General features: G+C 32.1%; 1 protein-coding gene across 1 annotated transcript in view; it reads left to right on the top strand.

The window, feature by feature from the left end:
- Positions 1-16,849, top strand: part of LOC134722251 (uncharacterized) — a 41,525-nt gene that overhangs the window by 5,668 nt on the left and 19,008 nt on the right. Inside the window, exons 2-4 of the mRNA XM_063585861.1 lie at positions 6,083-6,154; positions 10,734-10,968; positions 14,901-15,085. Of these exons, the coding sequence (XP_063441931.1) occupies positions 6,083-6,154; positions 10,734-10,968; positions 14,901-15,085 (492 nt within the window). The remainder of the gene's footprint in view (positions 1-6,082; positions 6,155-10,733; positions 10,969-14,900; positions 15,086-16,849) is intronic.

Below are 16,849 nucleotides of genomic sequence, written 5' to 3'. Positions count from 1 at the left end.
TAACCATATCAATGACAATTCATGTCAGCACAAAAAGTGCTGACTACTGGGCTTTTGATACCCTCGCGGAAATAAATCTCCAACAGCAGTGGCATCGACCTAGTGGTTGTAAATAAACTCATCATAGATACTAGGACTAAATTTAGTATATACGCCAGACGCGCGTTTCGTCTACTAAAGACTCATCAGTGACGCTCGAATCCAAAAAAGTTAAAAAGACCAAATAAAGTACGAAGTTGAAGGACCTTCGATATAAAACAAAACTCTCACCTCACTGCAAGTTTAAGACAATGCTAAACTCGATATAGACGAAATACGGTATTAGTATCAAATAATTATAAGGACCACTTCAACTTACTGGAAGCAATGAATTATATGGATATAAAAAACGTATTTTCACAGCAGAACGTTTGAAGAGATATAAATGTCAAATGAAACAACATTTTTCAAAAGCATGAATTTTAATTGACATAAGTGTGATTTGTGCTTATGCATTTATTGATTTCAGTTATTTTTCTTATAATTGAGAAACTTTGTTGTTTTTTAATTCTAACTTAGACAGTTATTATTTGAGTTTTACTACCATATTAATAATTTCCATTGATCGCTTTTCATTTCCCTTTTTTAGTATTCGTATTCAGTCAGCGACAATTTTATTACTTTAAAAAGTTTTCACGTGACCAAATGCACATGCAATAGGCATAGAGTTAAATCGTTCAATAGTCCAACATATTATTCAGATATTTTAAAAAAAAATGAACTTTCAAAAAGTATTGAATCAAAAGCTTGTCTCCAATAAAAAAAAAAATCAACTATACAGTTCATATTTAGATTTGTATAATATCAGTTTGTATGATTGCCAATGAGACAACTGTCCACACGAGACCAAAATAACACAGACATTAACAATTATAGTTCACCGTACGGCCTTCAACAATAAGCAAAGCCCATACTGCATAGTCAGCTATAAAAGGCCCCAATATTACCATGTAAAACAATTCAAAGAAGAAAACTATTTATATAGATCTATAAGAAAATGAGAGAAAAAATGTATATGTTCATTTTTTCTTATGTGGAATTCAACTGGTAAAACTTGTATCTGATCCTATTTGAATCATAGATCAACTAAAATAGATAATTATCAAACTTAAATGTATGCGCTACTTTCTGTAATGATATTTCTCTTTTTCTCTACAAATTTTAAGTTCTGTGATTTAAGTTGTCTAGCCTTTTCCTTAAAAGGTTTGTTCCAATAACATACTTAACACGTTATTTGGACTCTCTTTGATGGTTGTCTCATTGGCAATTGTACCACATCTCCTTATTTCATAGTAACACATCATCGTTACTCAGATGCTTATAACTATTATCTAGGCTATTGTTATATCTACATTTAATACATTACTTTAATGCTTAAAAGTTGAAAGCCAGATAAAAGCGATACAAAATGCACGTTTTTCTGTTCGTCACTAAATGTATGTAACTAATGGACTGGAAAAATGGAGGACTTTCATGTTTTCTCTTTTAGCGCGATGCCTAATTAATAAGAACAATTCATTTGATGTCATTTACCTGAGATCTCTTTACACTGAATGACAGAATACCCTTAAACATTAGCAAAAGTACAATATCTTCAAAGAAAAAACAGACTTTTAGAAAAGTGAAAAATTGAATTGTGTATTGATGATCAATGTTTGAGGAATGGTTTGAAGTAAAATAATAAATGAAAGTTACGAGACACCGATTTATTATTTTCATTCAATACTGACAGATTACTAAACTTCTTAATTGAAATACGAAGGATATTCACATAAGGGTTTATAGGAAGATAAAACAAGTTGCATTCTTTAAAAAAATATTATTTGAAGCGGACACCACTGAAAGGCCACACAACAGAAATATCACGACAGAAACAACTTCAAATGCTTGTGAATTGAAAACCGGGCAACAGTTGATTTTCTATATAATTATTTACAAATATGAATCCCTGATAATAAAGGCCAATGGTATAATTAACGTAAACTCATTCAGTGTTAAAAACATTGTGAATAATCTAGCTTTTATCGTCAGTAACACTTCTGGATGAAATTAATATTTTTGAAAACAATTTGATTATAAGTTTGATGAAGATTTTAGTTCGACCCTGAGCTAGTTGATGAAGATTTTAGTTTTATTATGAGGTTAATGAGGACTTAAGTTTGATAATGAGGTTGGTTGTAAAACGTACAAGTTTGGTTAATAAGTATACCAAAAGAATAAACAATACAAATGGGTTTTTTGTCTGATGATAGCTACTAATACATTTTCATGGTAATTGTGTGACCTCTTTTTCATGTATCTAATCTGTATATCAGCTCGGGGTGACGGTAATTTGTCTCAAATACTTACTGAAACAGCATGTCAGGCGAATAATTCATCATTTTTTTTACAGATGTAACATATTTTTGCATACAGGCATGCATTGATCTAGGGATAGAAAAGTTAACCTGACTTATTATTTGGCCTGATAACACAGTAATAAAGTAGTGTATTTCTTTACACAATAAAAGCCAAACAAAAAAATTTCCAATCGCCGATTTCTCAATAAGATGTTTACACTGAAGGCTACCCTTTGGTTAAATAATATCAAAATTATAGAAAAGATCAATATATGCACAATGTTATGTTTAGCTACATAACCAAAAGTTTGAACAGACCAAAAAAATAACAAAGCTGAGGTCATTTTACTGACATTCTTGTTTTTTATTCAAATTATCGTTGCGTTGAAGACGAACTGCTGTCCTTGTGCTGATTTCTTCTGTTTGGTCGGATTGTAGTATCTTTGACATATTCCCCGTTTCCGATCAAATATATTACTGTGTTAATGTGTATATACTTGTACTTCCAGTTTACTGTCAGGGATTATCTTTGTAATATCTTTTGTATGATGAATATTGCTGTGATCCTATTGTCAGTATTATCATCTGTAGATTACATTCAATGACATGTAATTGGTTTGATGTTTTATCATCTGTAGATTACATTCAATGACATGTAATTGGTTTGATGTTTTATCATCTGTAGATTACATTCAATGACATGTAATTGATTTGATGTTTTATCATCTGTAGATTACATTCAATGACATGTAATTGGTTTGATGTTTTATCATCTGTAGATTACATTCAATGACATGTAATTGATTTGATGTTTTATCATCTGTAGATTACATTCAATGACATGTAATTGGTTTGATGTTTTATCATCTGTAGATTACATTCAATGACATGTAATTGATTTGATGTTTTATCATCTGTAGATGGCATTCAATGACATGTAATTGGTTTGATGTTTTATCATCTGTAGATTACATTCAATGACATGTAATTGGTTTGATGTTTAATGATGAAGGAATCTAATTATCTATGTAATGATTTTACAAGATCCTTTGGTGTAATATCTTAAGGAACATTATAGACCAACCGTGTGATACCGTACTGTTTCCATTCTGAAGCGTTTAAATTAACTGTGAGGGTAATTTAGTGATAAGCTGTTAACATGTATATCATATATCAATTTCATTGCATCTTATCGGATTTAACAAATAATAAATTATTCGAAGCAATAACAGATAAACAGATGTCATGTTATTCTGACAAGAACTAGCTGTTGTTCCTCTCACTCGAGGAATGATTACGTTTTAGATACAAAACAATGGAACTAAACTCATCATTGAAACTCCACCAGCAGTGCCATCGACACAGTGATTGTAAAGAAACTAAAAAATAATTACCAGGATTAAATTTTGTATTTACGCAATCTAAATGGCAAAATAAAAAAAAATAAAACTCCTGACTTATGAAGAAAAAAATAAAAGAAGATTAAACCAGTTTTAAAGCTAGATGAACTCTCAATTATATCACAGTCGCATACGATTCCATTATATTGACAGCAATGTGTGAACAAAACACATAGACAATAGGTAAAACTGTCAAAAATAGTGGTACAGCAGTCAATATTTTGTTCTAATCTAAATAGTTATAAAACAAGGAAATCTGTTAACAACAACAACAACAACAAAAACATCTCATATAAACAAAGAACAGTGAAATGAAAAATAACAATACATAAAATTACCGTAGCACAATAACACAATGACGGAACGTATAAGTACCGAGCCACATCAAAAAGGATAGTACCAAAAAATGGGGTAGACAGTAAGTGTTAAAAATTAACGAGGACAAATACAAAAAAACACACAATAACATGTTAAACAACGACAGTACCTTGAATATTTACTTTAAACCATCATTTATGATTAGTGAAATTTATACGGAAAATAATCGTCCCTGATTAGTCTCATGTAGACGAAATGCGCGTCTGGCGTACTAAATTATAATCCTGGTACCTTTGATAACTATTTACACCACTGAGTCGATGCCACTGCTGATGGACGTTTCGTCCCCGATGGTATCACCAGCCCAGTAGTCAACACTTCAATGTTGACTCAATGTTGACATGAATATCATTAATGTGGTCATTTTATAAATTTCCTGTTTACAAAACTTTGGATTTACCGGAAAACTAAGAATCTTCTTATCCCAGGCATAGAATACCTTAGCCGTGTTTGGCACAACTCTTTGGACTTTTGGATCCTCAATGCTCTTCAATTTTTTACCTGTTTGGTTTTATAGATATTTTGATATGAGCGTCACTGATAAGTCTACGATATTCCCATGCTTGCATTTTCTACCATGATTTTCTTGATAGAGGGTTGCTTCTCACAAGGAAGCTATTAAACCAAGAGTTCAAAACGGTGAAGTTGAAATCATCCCTTCGTAAATTTTACGGACGCCATCACGAGTTGGTTGACCGTTATGGAATAACCGTTTCAAAAATGATATCGGATATGTTCCTTACGTCGTACCTACAATCCTCTTCCCTTTCATGAATGTGACCTACCGAATTAGACTATTTACCGGATTTGTTATCACATAAGCAACACGACGGGTGCCACATGTGGAGCAGGATCTGCTTACCCTTCCGGAGCACCTGAGATCATCCCTAGGTTTTGGTGGGGTTCGTGTTGTTTATTCTTTAGTTTTTTTTATGTTGTGTCATGTGTAATATCGTTTGTCTTTTTTCCTTTTTCATTTTTAGTTATGGCGTTGTCAGTTTATTTTAGAGTTATGAGTTTGACTGTACCTTTGGTATCTTTCGTCCCTCTTTTATGTAGACAAAACGCGCGTCTGGCGTACTAAATTATAATCCTGGTACCTCTGATATTTACACCACTTGGTCGATGCCACTGCTGGTGGACGTTTCGTCCCCGAGGTTATCACCAGCCCAGTAGTCAACACTTCGGTGTTGAAATCAATATCATTAATGTGGTCATTTTTTAAATTTCCTGTTTACAACACTTTGAATTTACCGAAAAACTAAGGATTTTTGTATCCCATGCATAGATTACCTTAGCCGTATTTGGCACAACTTTGTGGACTTTTGGATCCTCAATGCTCTTCAATTTTTTACTTGTTTGGCTTTATAAATATTTTGATATGAGCGTCACTGTTGAGTCTTATGTAGACGAAACGGGCGTCTGGTGTACTTAATTATAATCCTGGAACTACTGGTATCCACTAAGTGGTAACAGATGTGAATATCATATAAACTGAAAAAAGTAAAATAAAAAAAAAGTACTGAATTTCGAGGAAAATTAAAAACGGAAAGTCCCTAATCAAATGGCAAAAACAAACTGAAGCATATCAAACGAAAGGATAACAACTGTTGTATTCCTTGGTACAGGTATGTTCCTGGCTTAATAGCTATATAAACCTTCCACTTGTATGACATTTGTATGACATTTTATTATATTGACAACGGTGTATGAAGATTCAAGTCACTACGCTCCAAACTTACCAATAAACCATAACTTGTTGAAATTGTTATCGTAATTTATCGGTCATTTTATTTCACACTTGTTAGTTTGAGTACAATGACCATTATCTTGGTGTAAGTTTTCAATTTAATGATAGATTGTTTTAATGACAACATTATTTCAGCAGGGTTCATATTGCTGTAATTGATAATTATCTATTTGCAGGACTATCCATTATTCCGATTGTTGTTGTAATCCTGACGTCAACAAGGAGTCTTGAGACTGGTTATGACAGAGGTAAAAATACTATCATCTTAAAATAAAAGACAAAAAAATCTTCTAAGATAACTTAGAACATAACATGTATGAGTAATGCACGATGTATAGAAATAAAGAAAAAGAAATATAAAAGGTAAAAAAATGTGCAATTGTAGGCGGTAAATAACAAAAACCTGAAAAAACCCGTGTATCTATTTATTGTTTAAGAAAGGCCTGCTAATTTAATAGACAGTTGCTGTTTTATTGATTGGTAATATTGCACCCTGCCAGCTGACTTGTTCATACTCTTTCATTAAATAATATAACCTATGATAAAAGGAAAAGGAAACATTTCGCTAAATTTTCAGCTACACTTCTTCATTCTAAATGTTACCCTTCTCATAGAACATCATCAGGATATTGCAAAATCCAAATGTCTGCTCCATATTTTAATGTATTTTTGTTAAAAAATTATTGGCTAGGTTTTATATATAGTAAACTGTCACTGAGGACAGCATACTTGATAAATGAAAATATGAAAATTGATTAAACTGGTTAACGCAAATAAGTTTTTTGCCCAAGGCCAACACAAATGTTTAACTTGCGAAATGTTACATTGAAGTCATCGTGTTTGTTATAGATCCGTGTCTCCGAAGTTATTTTTGATTTTTGTAACTAAATCTTAATCTTTATTTTTAGTCTTTGATAATTATTACACTTTATATGTATTAATATAGTTGTTGTTGCAATAATTATGTCTGGTATTCTTGTATATTTGAACACGATACGTCAATTTATATTTTGAAGCAACTTTTAGACTAAAATGGCTCTGTTATTGTTTTGACATGATCATCATATCACAAGTATTTGATTCAAGGCGATATCGTGTCTTCCTGTTTTATGAAGCGCAGATGAGTATCATTTCATATCAGAAAATTAAAGGGGCATTGTCTACGATATATCACAGACTTATTACGATTTATTTTGTTCAATCATTAGTGAAATTCAACAAAAAAATCAACAATTTACGATGAATGAACTCCCTAATATGTATCAGTATTTCATGTGCATTAGTCTAAACCTCATCTTAATACCCGAAAAAGTGAACACTGAAAATTCCGACAGTCATATAACCCTATAAAACATAAATGTAAAAAAAAGAGTGTGGCCAAAAGTATTCGTCACTTGAGATTTTTCACTATACATTGTATATCTACATTTTTTTCCAAAACAATTTACTTATTATTTGATTTTAAGCAATTTGGTACCAATAGAAGCAGAATTGTCACAGGTTTATGACCAAATAAACAAACATACTTTAGACAATTTTACGTCTTTTAAGGCCTTGTTGATAAAAATCAAACCATAAATGCCTTCAAAATAATTTTTGGAAAATTTTTATATGAAACATATAGGCAAAAAATGCAGGTGACGCATACTTTTGGCCAGGTACTATATGTATAAATAGATAGCAAACAAGTGAAATGGATCTTTCGAGTGAATAATTCACTAGCGGAGTTCCTAGCTTATTTGGAGTAAATAAAACCAAACTGGCTACCGAAAGCCATTGATTGTTTTTCTATTGTACTTTCATTAATGATTCTTATTATATTTTCTTCAGTATCTCATAGCTAATGTCCCTTTAACAGACATGATATTAAATTGATTTAAGTAAAGTTGAATAAGTTCGTTTCCTTCTGTATAAATACCAATTCTGTCTGGTTGTATCCAGACTTATACATTTGAAATAACATTAACGGTACTGATATTACTATACCCGATGAATATTCGACAATAAATGTCTCTTCAATGATGCTCGAGGCCAAAATATTTGAAAATCCTAATGTACACGTTGACTCTGTCAAAACAAAACAGGAAAGAAAGAATGCTAAAGTAAAATGTCTTTCCTTAAATTTCAAACCATATACAAAATTGTATAACAGCAAAAATATATGATATTATCCATTTATTTCAATGCCTTTACCATGTTTACCCAGGCATTTGCTATTAAATATTTGAAGTTGACATCTGTACAATACATTTATTTTTCAAATAGTAGCAGCAAAGTTTTACTTACTTAAGCATATATCAAAACCTAGTAAACCTGATAATGATAAAATAAATTATTAGCTATGCTGACACATATTTCCAACTGTACTTTATCCCCTTCTTTAAATTATTTGAATTATTTAGATTGATCGCCTGACAATTTTCAGAAAAGTTTCATATCATAAATTGGCGACGGGATCCGTAATAACTGTTTTAAATGATGTTGCATGCACATTATCGAAAAATGTCTGTAAAAGCCAAAAGTGTTAAATTTATATCTTTTGAATTCCTGTTTTCGTTTACTAATGTGAAATCTAATTATATAAAAACAGATAAATTAGAGTATTTATGATGAAGAAATGTGTCAAACTCTACTTTTAGTATCAAGCTGCATTTGAATGCCAAACTTTACATACGTTTAAGCTTAACTGCTATCGATTATTCTGAAGACAACAATTTGTAAAATGTTTTATCTGTGATTTTAAATACTTTTTATGTTATTAAATCTGAGAATGTCATTAGCCGTTATTTTCGTTGCTATGCACGGTCGTTTTTATACCAGTGTAGAAATGAAAGGCGTTTTCATGGTTTTACTGAACAAATAGTTGTAAACTACACCTCAGTGAACTTGACTTACTGAAACAACCATGCAACACATTAAATCACTTCTTTATTGAGCTTTGAAGGACACTGTGTCTATGAAAGTTGTTATAAACTGAAATTTTTACGTGAACAAAATCATCAGACGTAGGTGCAGTAAACAAATTTCATGAAACAGTAAATTTCAAAACAAATAAAGCTAGCATGCGATAAAGCATTGGATTAGAACAATGATTAGTACTGAATACTTTTATTTATCGTTACTATGATTGTCGTTGTTGATTAAGCTGTTGTTTCGATGGATATCAACAAATACAAAAGTAAAATAAAATAAAAATACCGAACTCCAAGGAAGTTCTAAATGGGAAGTCACATTAAAAAGCTTAAACACACCATGCAAACGATTGAAAAACATCAATCATATTCCTGACTTGGTATCTGGAAATCTTTTTGTAGGGTTTGGCGGATTTAACCTGGTTGTATCGCTTGCTTACCCTCTCTCCTGTATGACAGTCACATACAATTCAATAATATTGAAAAAAAATTATCATTCACAAGGATCGATATAGGACTTGCATTGCAATGAATTATGATATAGGCCGTATATATTACCATTGCATTGTATGACTAATCTCTGTACTTATTATTTGGAATTTACATTTGGTTTATTTTCGATCTATAAGTTTGAATGTACCTCTGGTATCTTTCGCTCTCTTTCAAACGATTCCATCATTTGTTTCTGATATAGTTGATAAAAGGCCGAGCTCCTAATCGGATGTTTCAATGTTTTGAATAGAAATTTGGCGATTTTATGTTCTAGACTTTTGTTTAAATTTTCATTAAATTTATGTTACTGGGCTATTATTGATGTTTGTTTTCTGTTTTCTGAATATGTGGTATTCGTGCATGACTGTCATTCCATCAATTGTGTCAGTTTTCTTCCGTTCTGCCATCATGCGTTGTAATCAGATGTGTTTATGTCCTTTGCACATATATTAATGAAGATTTTTATTTTGTATTTTATCTACATAATTGTTGATACTTAAAAACAATCTATCTTTTGTTATGTAATTTTGTGATGCTTTGACCTAAAGTTTCTAACATCCGCGTCATTTAGACATTAGTAGATAGTTGTCATACCAGATCTGGTTTTTTTATTGATTAGGAATGACAATTGCTTAATAATACAGTAAGTGCTGGTTTTATTCTGTTACAATTAATGTTTTGACACTAATTTCATCTTAGAATATGTTTATACTGTTTCAATATCTGCATATAATTGCTTATTACTAATAACTTGATTACCATCTGAATTCATCATAAATGTTGATTGTTAATCTGTATAACAATGTCCCAGCATGTATCGGTATACCAGACTTAAGTGCTCGTTACTTCCTTTATCTAATTGTCGTTGCACGAAAATGCAAACATTATTTACTATAATCTATAGAATTACAATAATAGATCGTGTATAAATATTACAAAAACGCTATGTTTGACTCTCAGTATGAGGGTCTTGAGAGGAGATGGGTTGTATAATGTCTCTAATTTTTATTCACTTTATTTATTCTTGATCTATTTTGTCTCTTTCATATCAATTCCTTAATTTAGGTAATCCAGTATTTTCATATTTATTTTTTTTAAACTTTTTATCCTTTCTTTTTCTGCCTTTTGTTTTGCACACTTTTTCATATTTTCATGCCGTATCACATAATTGCATTCACGTGTACCATTGTCACTCATACTACATCTTCTTATATCTATTATAAAACATCACTGTTGCTCTCTATCGCAAAGCATCATTATAATAATTGTTGCTTGCCTGGCATTGCGCACATTGGATTTCCAGCTCTTTAGATTTTAGAACATTGGTGCCTTTTCAATGTCGAGAACAAGTGACGCCTAGATGTTCATTTTCGGTCCTGTCTTAATGTTAATCATCATTTTTTCATATTTCTATTTGTCACAGGAGAAGCAGATTGTGTAGAAAACCGTCAGAGTATAAAGTCTCACATGGAGAAAGGAGACTATGGTTACATCACGTCCGCCTCATTCCCAGATAACTACACAGCAGATGACGGACATTCTTGTAGTGTTGTTATCAAATCATGCAGTACATGTTATATAAAAATAACTTTGGAAAATGTCACATTTCCTCGATGCATCTTTAAACATTCCAAACAGAGACAAGTGTGTATAGCCGGGTATGTTACTATATCGATAGAGATAAGGGTGATAGCATATCGGGATCATCACTTTTATTATAAAAGAGAGACGAAAGGTACCAGAGGAACATTCAAACTCATAGATCGAAAATAAAAGCCATGACTGAAAACGAAAGAGACAAACAGACAAATAAAAGTACACAAGACACAACATAGAAACCTAAAGACTAAACGTCATGTCAGAACCCCATCAGAACTTTGGATAATCTCATGTGCTCATCGTTTGTTTTTTACAAGATATGAATGTCTGGGTCCGTGTACATAATCAAATTACGATACAGAGTTATAATTCGATCTTTTAAACACATTTTCCTCTTATTGCTGTTATTTATAATGGGCTTACTTGATGGTCTTTGCAAAATGTATAAATGAGCATAGCTTCTGTTACTTAGAGTATTCAAGTAAATGTCATTTCTCTGGTATAATATAAAAAAGAAGATGTGGTATGATTGCCAATGAGACAACTATCCACAAAAGACCAAAATGACACAAACATTAACATCTAAGTAGCATCATTCCAGCAGCACCTGCATACGGGGTATATATCTCTCAATTGATACGATATTCCCGTGCTTGCATTTCCTATCATGATTTTCTTGATAGAGGGTTACTGCTCACAAGGAAGCTATTAAATCAAGAGTTCCAAATGGTGAAGTTGAAATCTTCCTTTCGTAAATTTTACGGACGCCATCACGAGTTGGTTGACCGTTATGGAACCATTTCACAAATGATATCGGATATGTTCCTTACGTCGTAACTACAATCACCTTCCCTTTCATGAATTTGACCTACCGAATTAGACTATTTACCGGATTTGTAATCACATAAGCAACACGACGGGTGCCGCATGTGGAGCAGGATCTGCTTACCCTTCCGGAGCACCTGAGATCATCCCTAGGTTTTGGTGGGGTTCGTGTTGTTTATTCTTTAGTTTTCTATGTTGTGTCATGTGTACTATTGTTTTTCTGTTTGTCTTTTTCATTTTTAGCCATGGCGTTATCAGTTTGTTTTAGATTTATGAGTTTGACTGTCCCTTTGGTATCTTTCGTCCCTCTTTTAACAACTATAGGTCACCGTACGGCCTTCAACAATGAGCAAACCCCATACCGCATAGTCAGCTATAAAAGGCCCCGATAAGACAATGTAAAACAATTCAAACGAGAAAACTAACGGTCTTATTTTTTTTTTAAAATGAACGAAAAAAAATATGTAACACATAAACAAACGACAACCACTGAATAACAGGCTCCTGACTTGGTACAGGCACATACATAAATAATGTGGCGGGGTTAAACATGTTAGCGGGATCCCAACCCTCCCCCTAACCTGGGACAGTGGTATAACAGTACAACATAAGAACGAACTATAAAAATAAGTTGAAAAAGGCTTAACTCATCAGATAGACAAAAAATACAAGTGGACGTGGCCGGGTACTTATACATCACGACACAAAAAGACACAATAAAGGCTCTTGTAAAAGACAAAATTCATCACGCAATTAGACCAATGTCCAAATATAAACAGACAACACTGAAAGTTTTAGTTATACTTGCTCAGATTTCCATCATGACAAACAATATGCTTTCATAGCATCTCAACACTCAGGTTGCGAGTTGGAACCCCGCACGTGGCAGGTGCATTCTACCCTATTTAAATGTACAAGTATTGTCAGTTTCATGCTCAAGCACTCCAGCTTTCTCAACTTATAGAATTTGGTTGTCACGATATTGTCTATAATGCTTATAGTGTCGTTAAAACACCAACTCTATCAAGCAATATGAATGAAATGTACACGTTAAAAAAACATTCTGAACATCTTGATAATTCTACTAATGTTTATATTAATCTATTTGTTGAATTAAAAAAATACAAAGTATTGAAAATATCAATTTAGTTTCATTGTGAACCGTAAAAAAAAATATTTTTAAATGCATTAAAATAAAAATTGGTAAATAAAGGCAACAGTAGTATACCACTGTTCGAAATACATAAATCGATTGATAAAAAAGAACAAATCCGAGTTACAAACTAAAACCGAGGGGAACATCAAATATAAGAGAACTACGACACAATAGAAACACACCATTAAAATGTAACACAAAAAGACACATGTATGTTAGGAGAAACATTAGTTTGTAAACCTCTAAGATTTAATTTTGAATCTTTTAACCATTTACAATAACATTATATTTGAGAAATTCAGTGATATGATAGTAGTTGTCATTCTATAGTCATCACCGTCAAGTAACCTTTTGTATTTCATTCAACTGAACAACTTGTAACAAGAACTTTCTTAATCAGTATTTTGACGTACGGCTAATTTCAGCATTAATGAAACTGTATTGTATTGTCTAAATAATTTTTCTCCATTTCACCTATATATTGCAAACAAATTAATATTTGCTGGCTATTATTATTTCGCATATAAGTTATAGAAAGCTGAAATCGTGACTAAACCATTGCAATTACTTGACGGTAACATCACTTTCTGATGATTATCATTGAAACTGTACGTAGATAAGACTTTAGTTAAGTACATGAGGGACAGATATGCTAAATAAATATTTGTTATGTAAACTTACGATTCCCTTTAAAGCGCGCGAAGCACGTGTTTTTGAAATTAAGAGGTCATTTTAAGGTCTTCCATTATACTAAATAGACAATATCTACCCAAATATAACTCTTTCGGAGTCTAGAAAAGTTGTGAACAACTATTTTTTTTTAATTCTTAACCATTTGATATTTTCCCCGAACAATCAATTATTCGTTTTTAAAGCTTCGTCTTATTTTTTCCTGGTTCAAAACGATACTGATGTCCCATTTTATTGCTTTTCTCTGGTTACAGTTATTTGACATCTCAGAAAGAAACCCGACACTGTTGGATGATTCAGACGAAGAACAAAAAAGTTTTCTCCAGATCACTGAAAAATAATGATTCATTATGACTATATAACCTCCAGAATATATCGAACTCCACCATCGGACCTCGTGCGTTACCATTTATTCTAATCCATTTTAACATCACAGTTTTTTTTCTTTTTTCTATTTTGACAATAGTCTTACTGGTGTGTTTCAAGGTCAGATATATATATATATATATATATATATCAGTCTAAAGATTTGCACAACGGTACTGATATAATGTGTTATTAAACGAAAATGTTGTTATAAAATCGTGTTGACAAATATTTCGGCTCAACAAATGGCCTTCTTCTTGTGTCACAAGTTTTAACAATACTGATACATAATCTTTACATTATACTTTATGTATCAGTATTGTTAAAACTTGTGACACAAGAAGAAGGCCATTTGTTGAGCCGAAATATTTGTCAACACGATTTTATAACAACATTTTCGTTTAATAACACATTATATCAGTACCGTTGTGCTAATCTTTAGACTGATATAATTTTTTCCTTATCTGCATAGTATCGCCTATTCTAGACGATCCGGTACATAGTAAATTTGCTGGTTGGTCCTTTTTATAGACTTTTATATATATATAAGGATCCTTTACTATAGATAATTTAGCTGATCTGTAACAATAACATCTTCATGCCTTATATATCATGTACTGTAGTACGCCGCTAGATTAAAACTGACGTGGAAAGGTAACATATGGCCACCGAAAGCTCTTTTATTAAAGAGAGCCCAGGTGGTCGTGTGGTCTAGCGGGACGGCTGCAGTGCAGGCGATTTGGTGTCACGATATCACAGTAGCATGGGTTCGAATCCCGGCGAGGGAAGAACCAAAAATTTGCGAAAGCAAATTTACAGATCTAACATTGTTGGGTTGATGTTTAGACGAGTTGTATATATATATATATATATATGACTTAAATAGCATTTGAATCATTAGTAGCATTATAAAAACTAATCTCTTAACCTAAAATAACTTTAATTATTTTTCAGCTGTGATCATTTGCAAATCCACGAGGTTGACCCACCTTACATCAGTGTCACAAGGAAGAATTACTTTGGTTCTGACGAAGGACAGATCTATATTTCCCTCTCGTCTAATGTCCAGATCAGACATTGCATGTCTAATAAAACCAGTGATCATGGTAAAAGGTTTCGTGTCATTTACCAAATTATGGGTAAGTTAAACAGAGATTTAAATTGTGAATTTATTTGTTAAGTATTTAAAAAAAATCATCAAAAGTGCATAAATACATACGATGACTTAAAAATAGAACATACTCTTTTTGTCGAGCCTTCGACTTTAGTCGAAAAAGCGAGACATAGCGATCCTACTTTCCGTCGGCGTCGGCGTCGTCGTCGGCGGCGTCCACAAATATTCACTCTGTGGTTAAAGTTTTTAAAATTTTAATTCAATTCAATTCAATTCAATTCAATATTTTATTTACGTCTCACCTTATGTATAAAATTACACAATACATTTATAAAAGATACATTTTGTATACATAAGCCAATCTGTACAGATTTATGAGAGACGATAATCACTTAAAAGAATATGTTTATGTACATAATAAATATTAAACCTGAATGGTAAAATTATACAACAAAAGTATTTCATTATTATTTACAATATAAAACTTCTCGGCGTCGTTTAAGAATAAAATTACAGGTTTTGGCACATAATCTTATAATATCTTGATTCGAAAATAAAAATACCATTTTCTGACAATCTGTAAAACTATTAAAATGTTCATCAATTTTAAGAGACTCAGTAAAAAGAACTTGTCTAAGATCATTATAAACAGGACAATGTAAAATAACATGATATTCATCTTCGACAATATTAAAACAATTAAAACAACATCTCTCTTCCAGCGGCAAATTTTCATACCTCCCAGTTTCCAGTCTAATAGGAGCCACCCCACATCTAAATTTTGCAAAGGCGCTTCTTTCACAAAAAGGCATAACCAGTTTGCAATAGTTTTCAACAACATACTCCTTCTTAAAAATATTATAGGTTCTTAATTTATTACGCCCATTTCCCCGTCTGGAAGAGGATGAACTAACAATACACTTCCACTCTTCAATATAATTATCAATCATTCTTGACATCACTGTATCAATAAACATATTTTTATTAAAATTAGTGTTTATATCACAAAAGTCAACCAATTCAAGTTCCGTGAATTGTTTTTTAACAATGAAATTCCAATTTTTCACAATTTTATGTTTCAGACCGACCTCATCTGCCCATATAAATATTTTCCTATTAATACGATCTGGCTCCATATTTACTAATCTGTGCCAGTGTCTGGAAATTACTTTCCATTGAGTATGGTAAATTGGAATCCACCCAATGTCTCCCATAATAGCTGGATTAGGTGTATATTTACCAACACCAAGGAAGAACCTACACGCTCTCATTTGAATCGCATTAATAAATGAGAAATTCTTGCAGCCCCAAATCGCGGCACCATATTCAACAATAGGACTTACAAGGGCATCAAATAGTTTTTTATAGACGTCATATGACATGCCACCAATAGCTTTACACTTAGCTATAACCAGACCTAGAGCTCTGTTTGCTGACCTAGCAACTGCTTTTGCAGTAATACTAAAGTCTAGAGACTCATTTAAAACAAGGCCTAGATAAGCATATTCGCTGCTAGTAGCAATATTCATATCCCCACACTTAAAGACGTGACTTGATCGTTCAAATGAGGTCGGTCTAAAATGGACAACATTACTCTTACATGAATTAATAGTCATTTTGTTGTCAGTACACCAATGATATAACTCATCTAAGAGGTTTTGTAACTCATTCTCAGTATTTGCTAACAGTACGATATCATCAGCATACAATAAAATACATACTTTTTCTCCCCCAATGTCAACACCAAAATCAAATGATTTTAAGTATACAGCTAATTCATTTATGAAAA

The sequence above is a fragment of the Mytilus trossulus genome, chromosome 6, assembly GCF_036588685.1.
Source record: "Mytilus trossulus isolate FHL-02 chromosome 6, PNRI_Mtr1.1.1.hap1, whole genome shotgun sequence".
NCBI classification, from domain to species: Eukaryota; Metazoa; Mollusca; class Bivalvia; order Mytilida; family Mytilidae; genus Mytilus; species Mytilus trossulus.
This window is presented reverse-complemented; position numbering and strand designations above follow the sequence as displayed.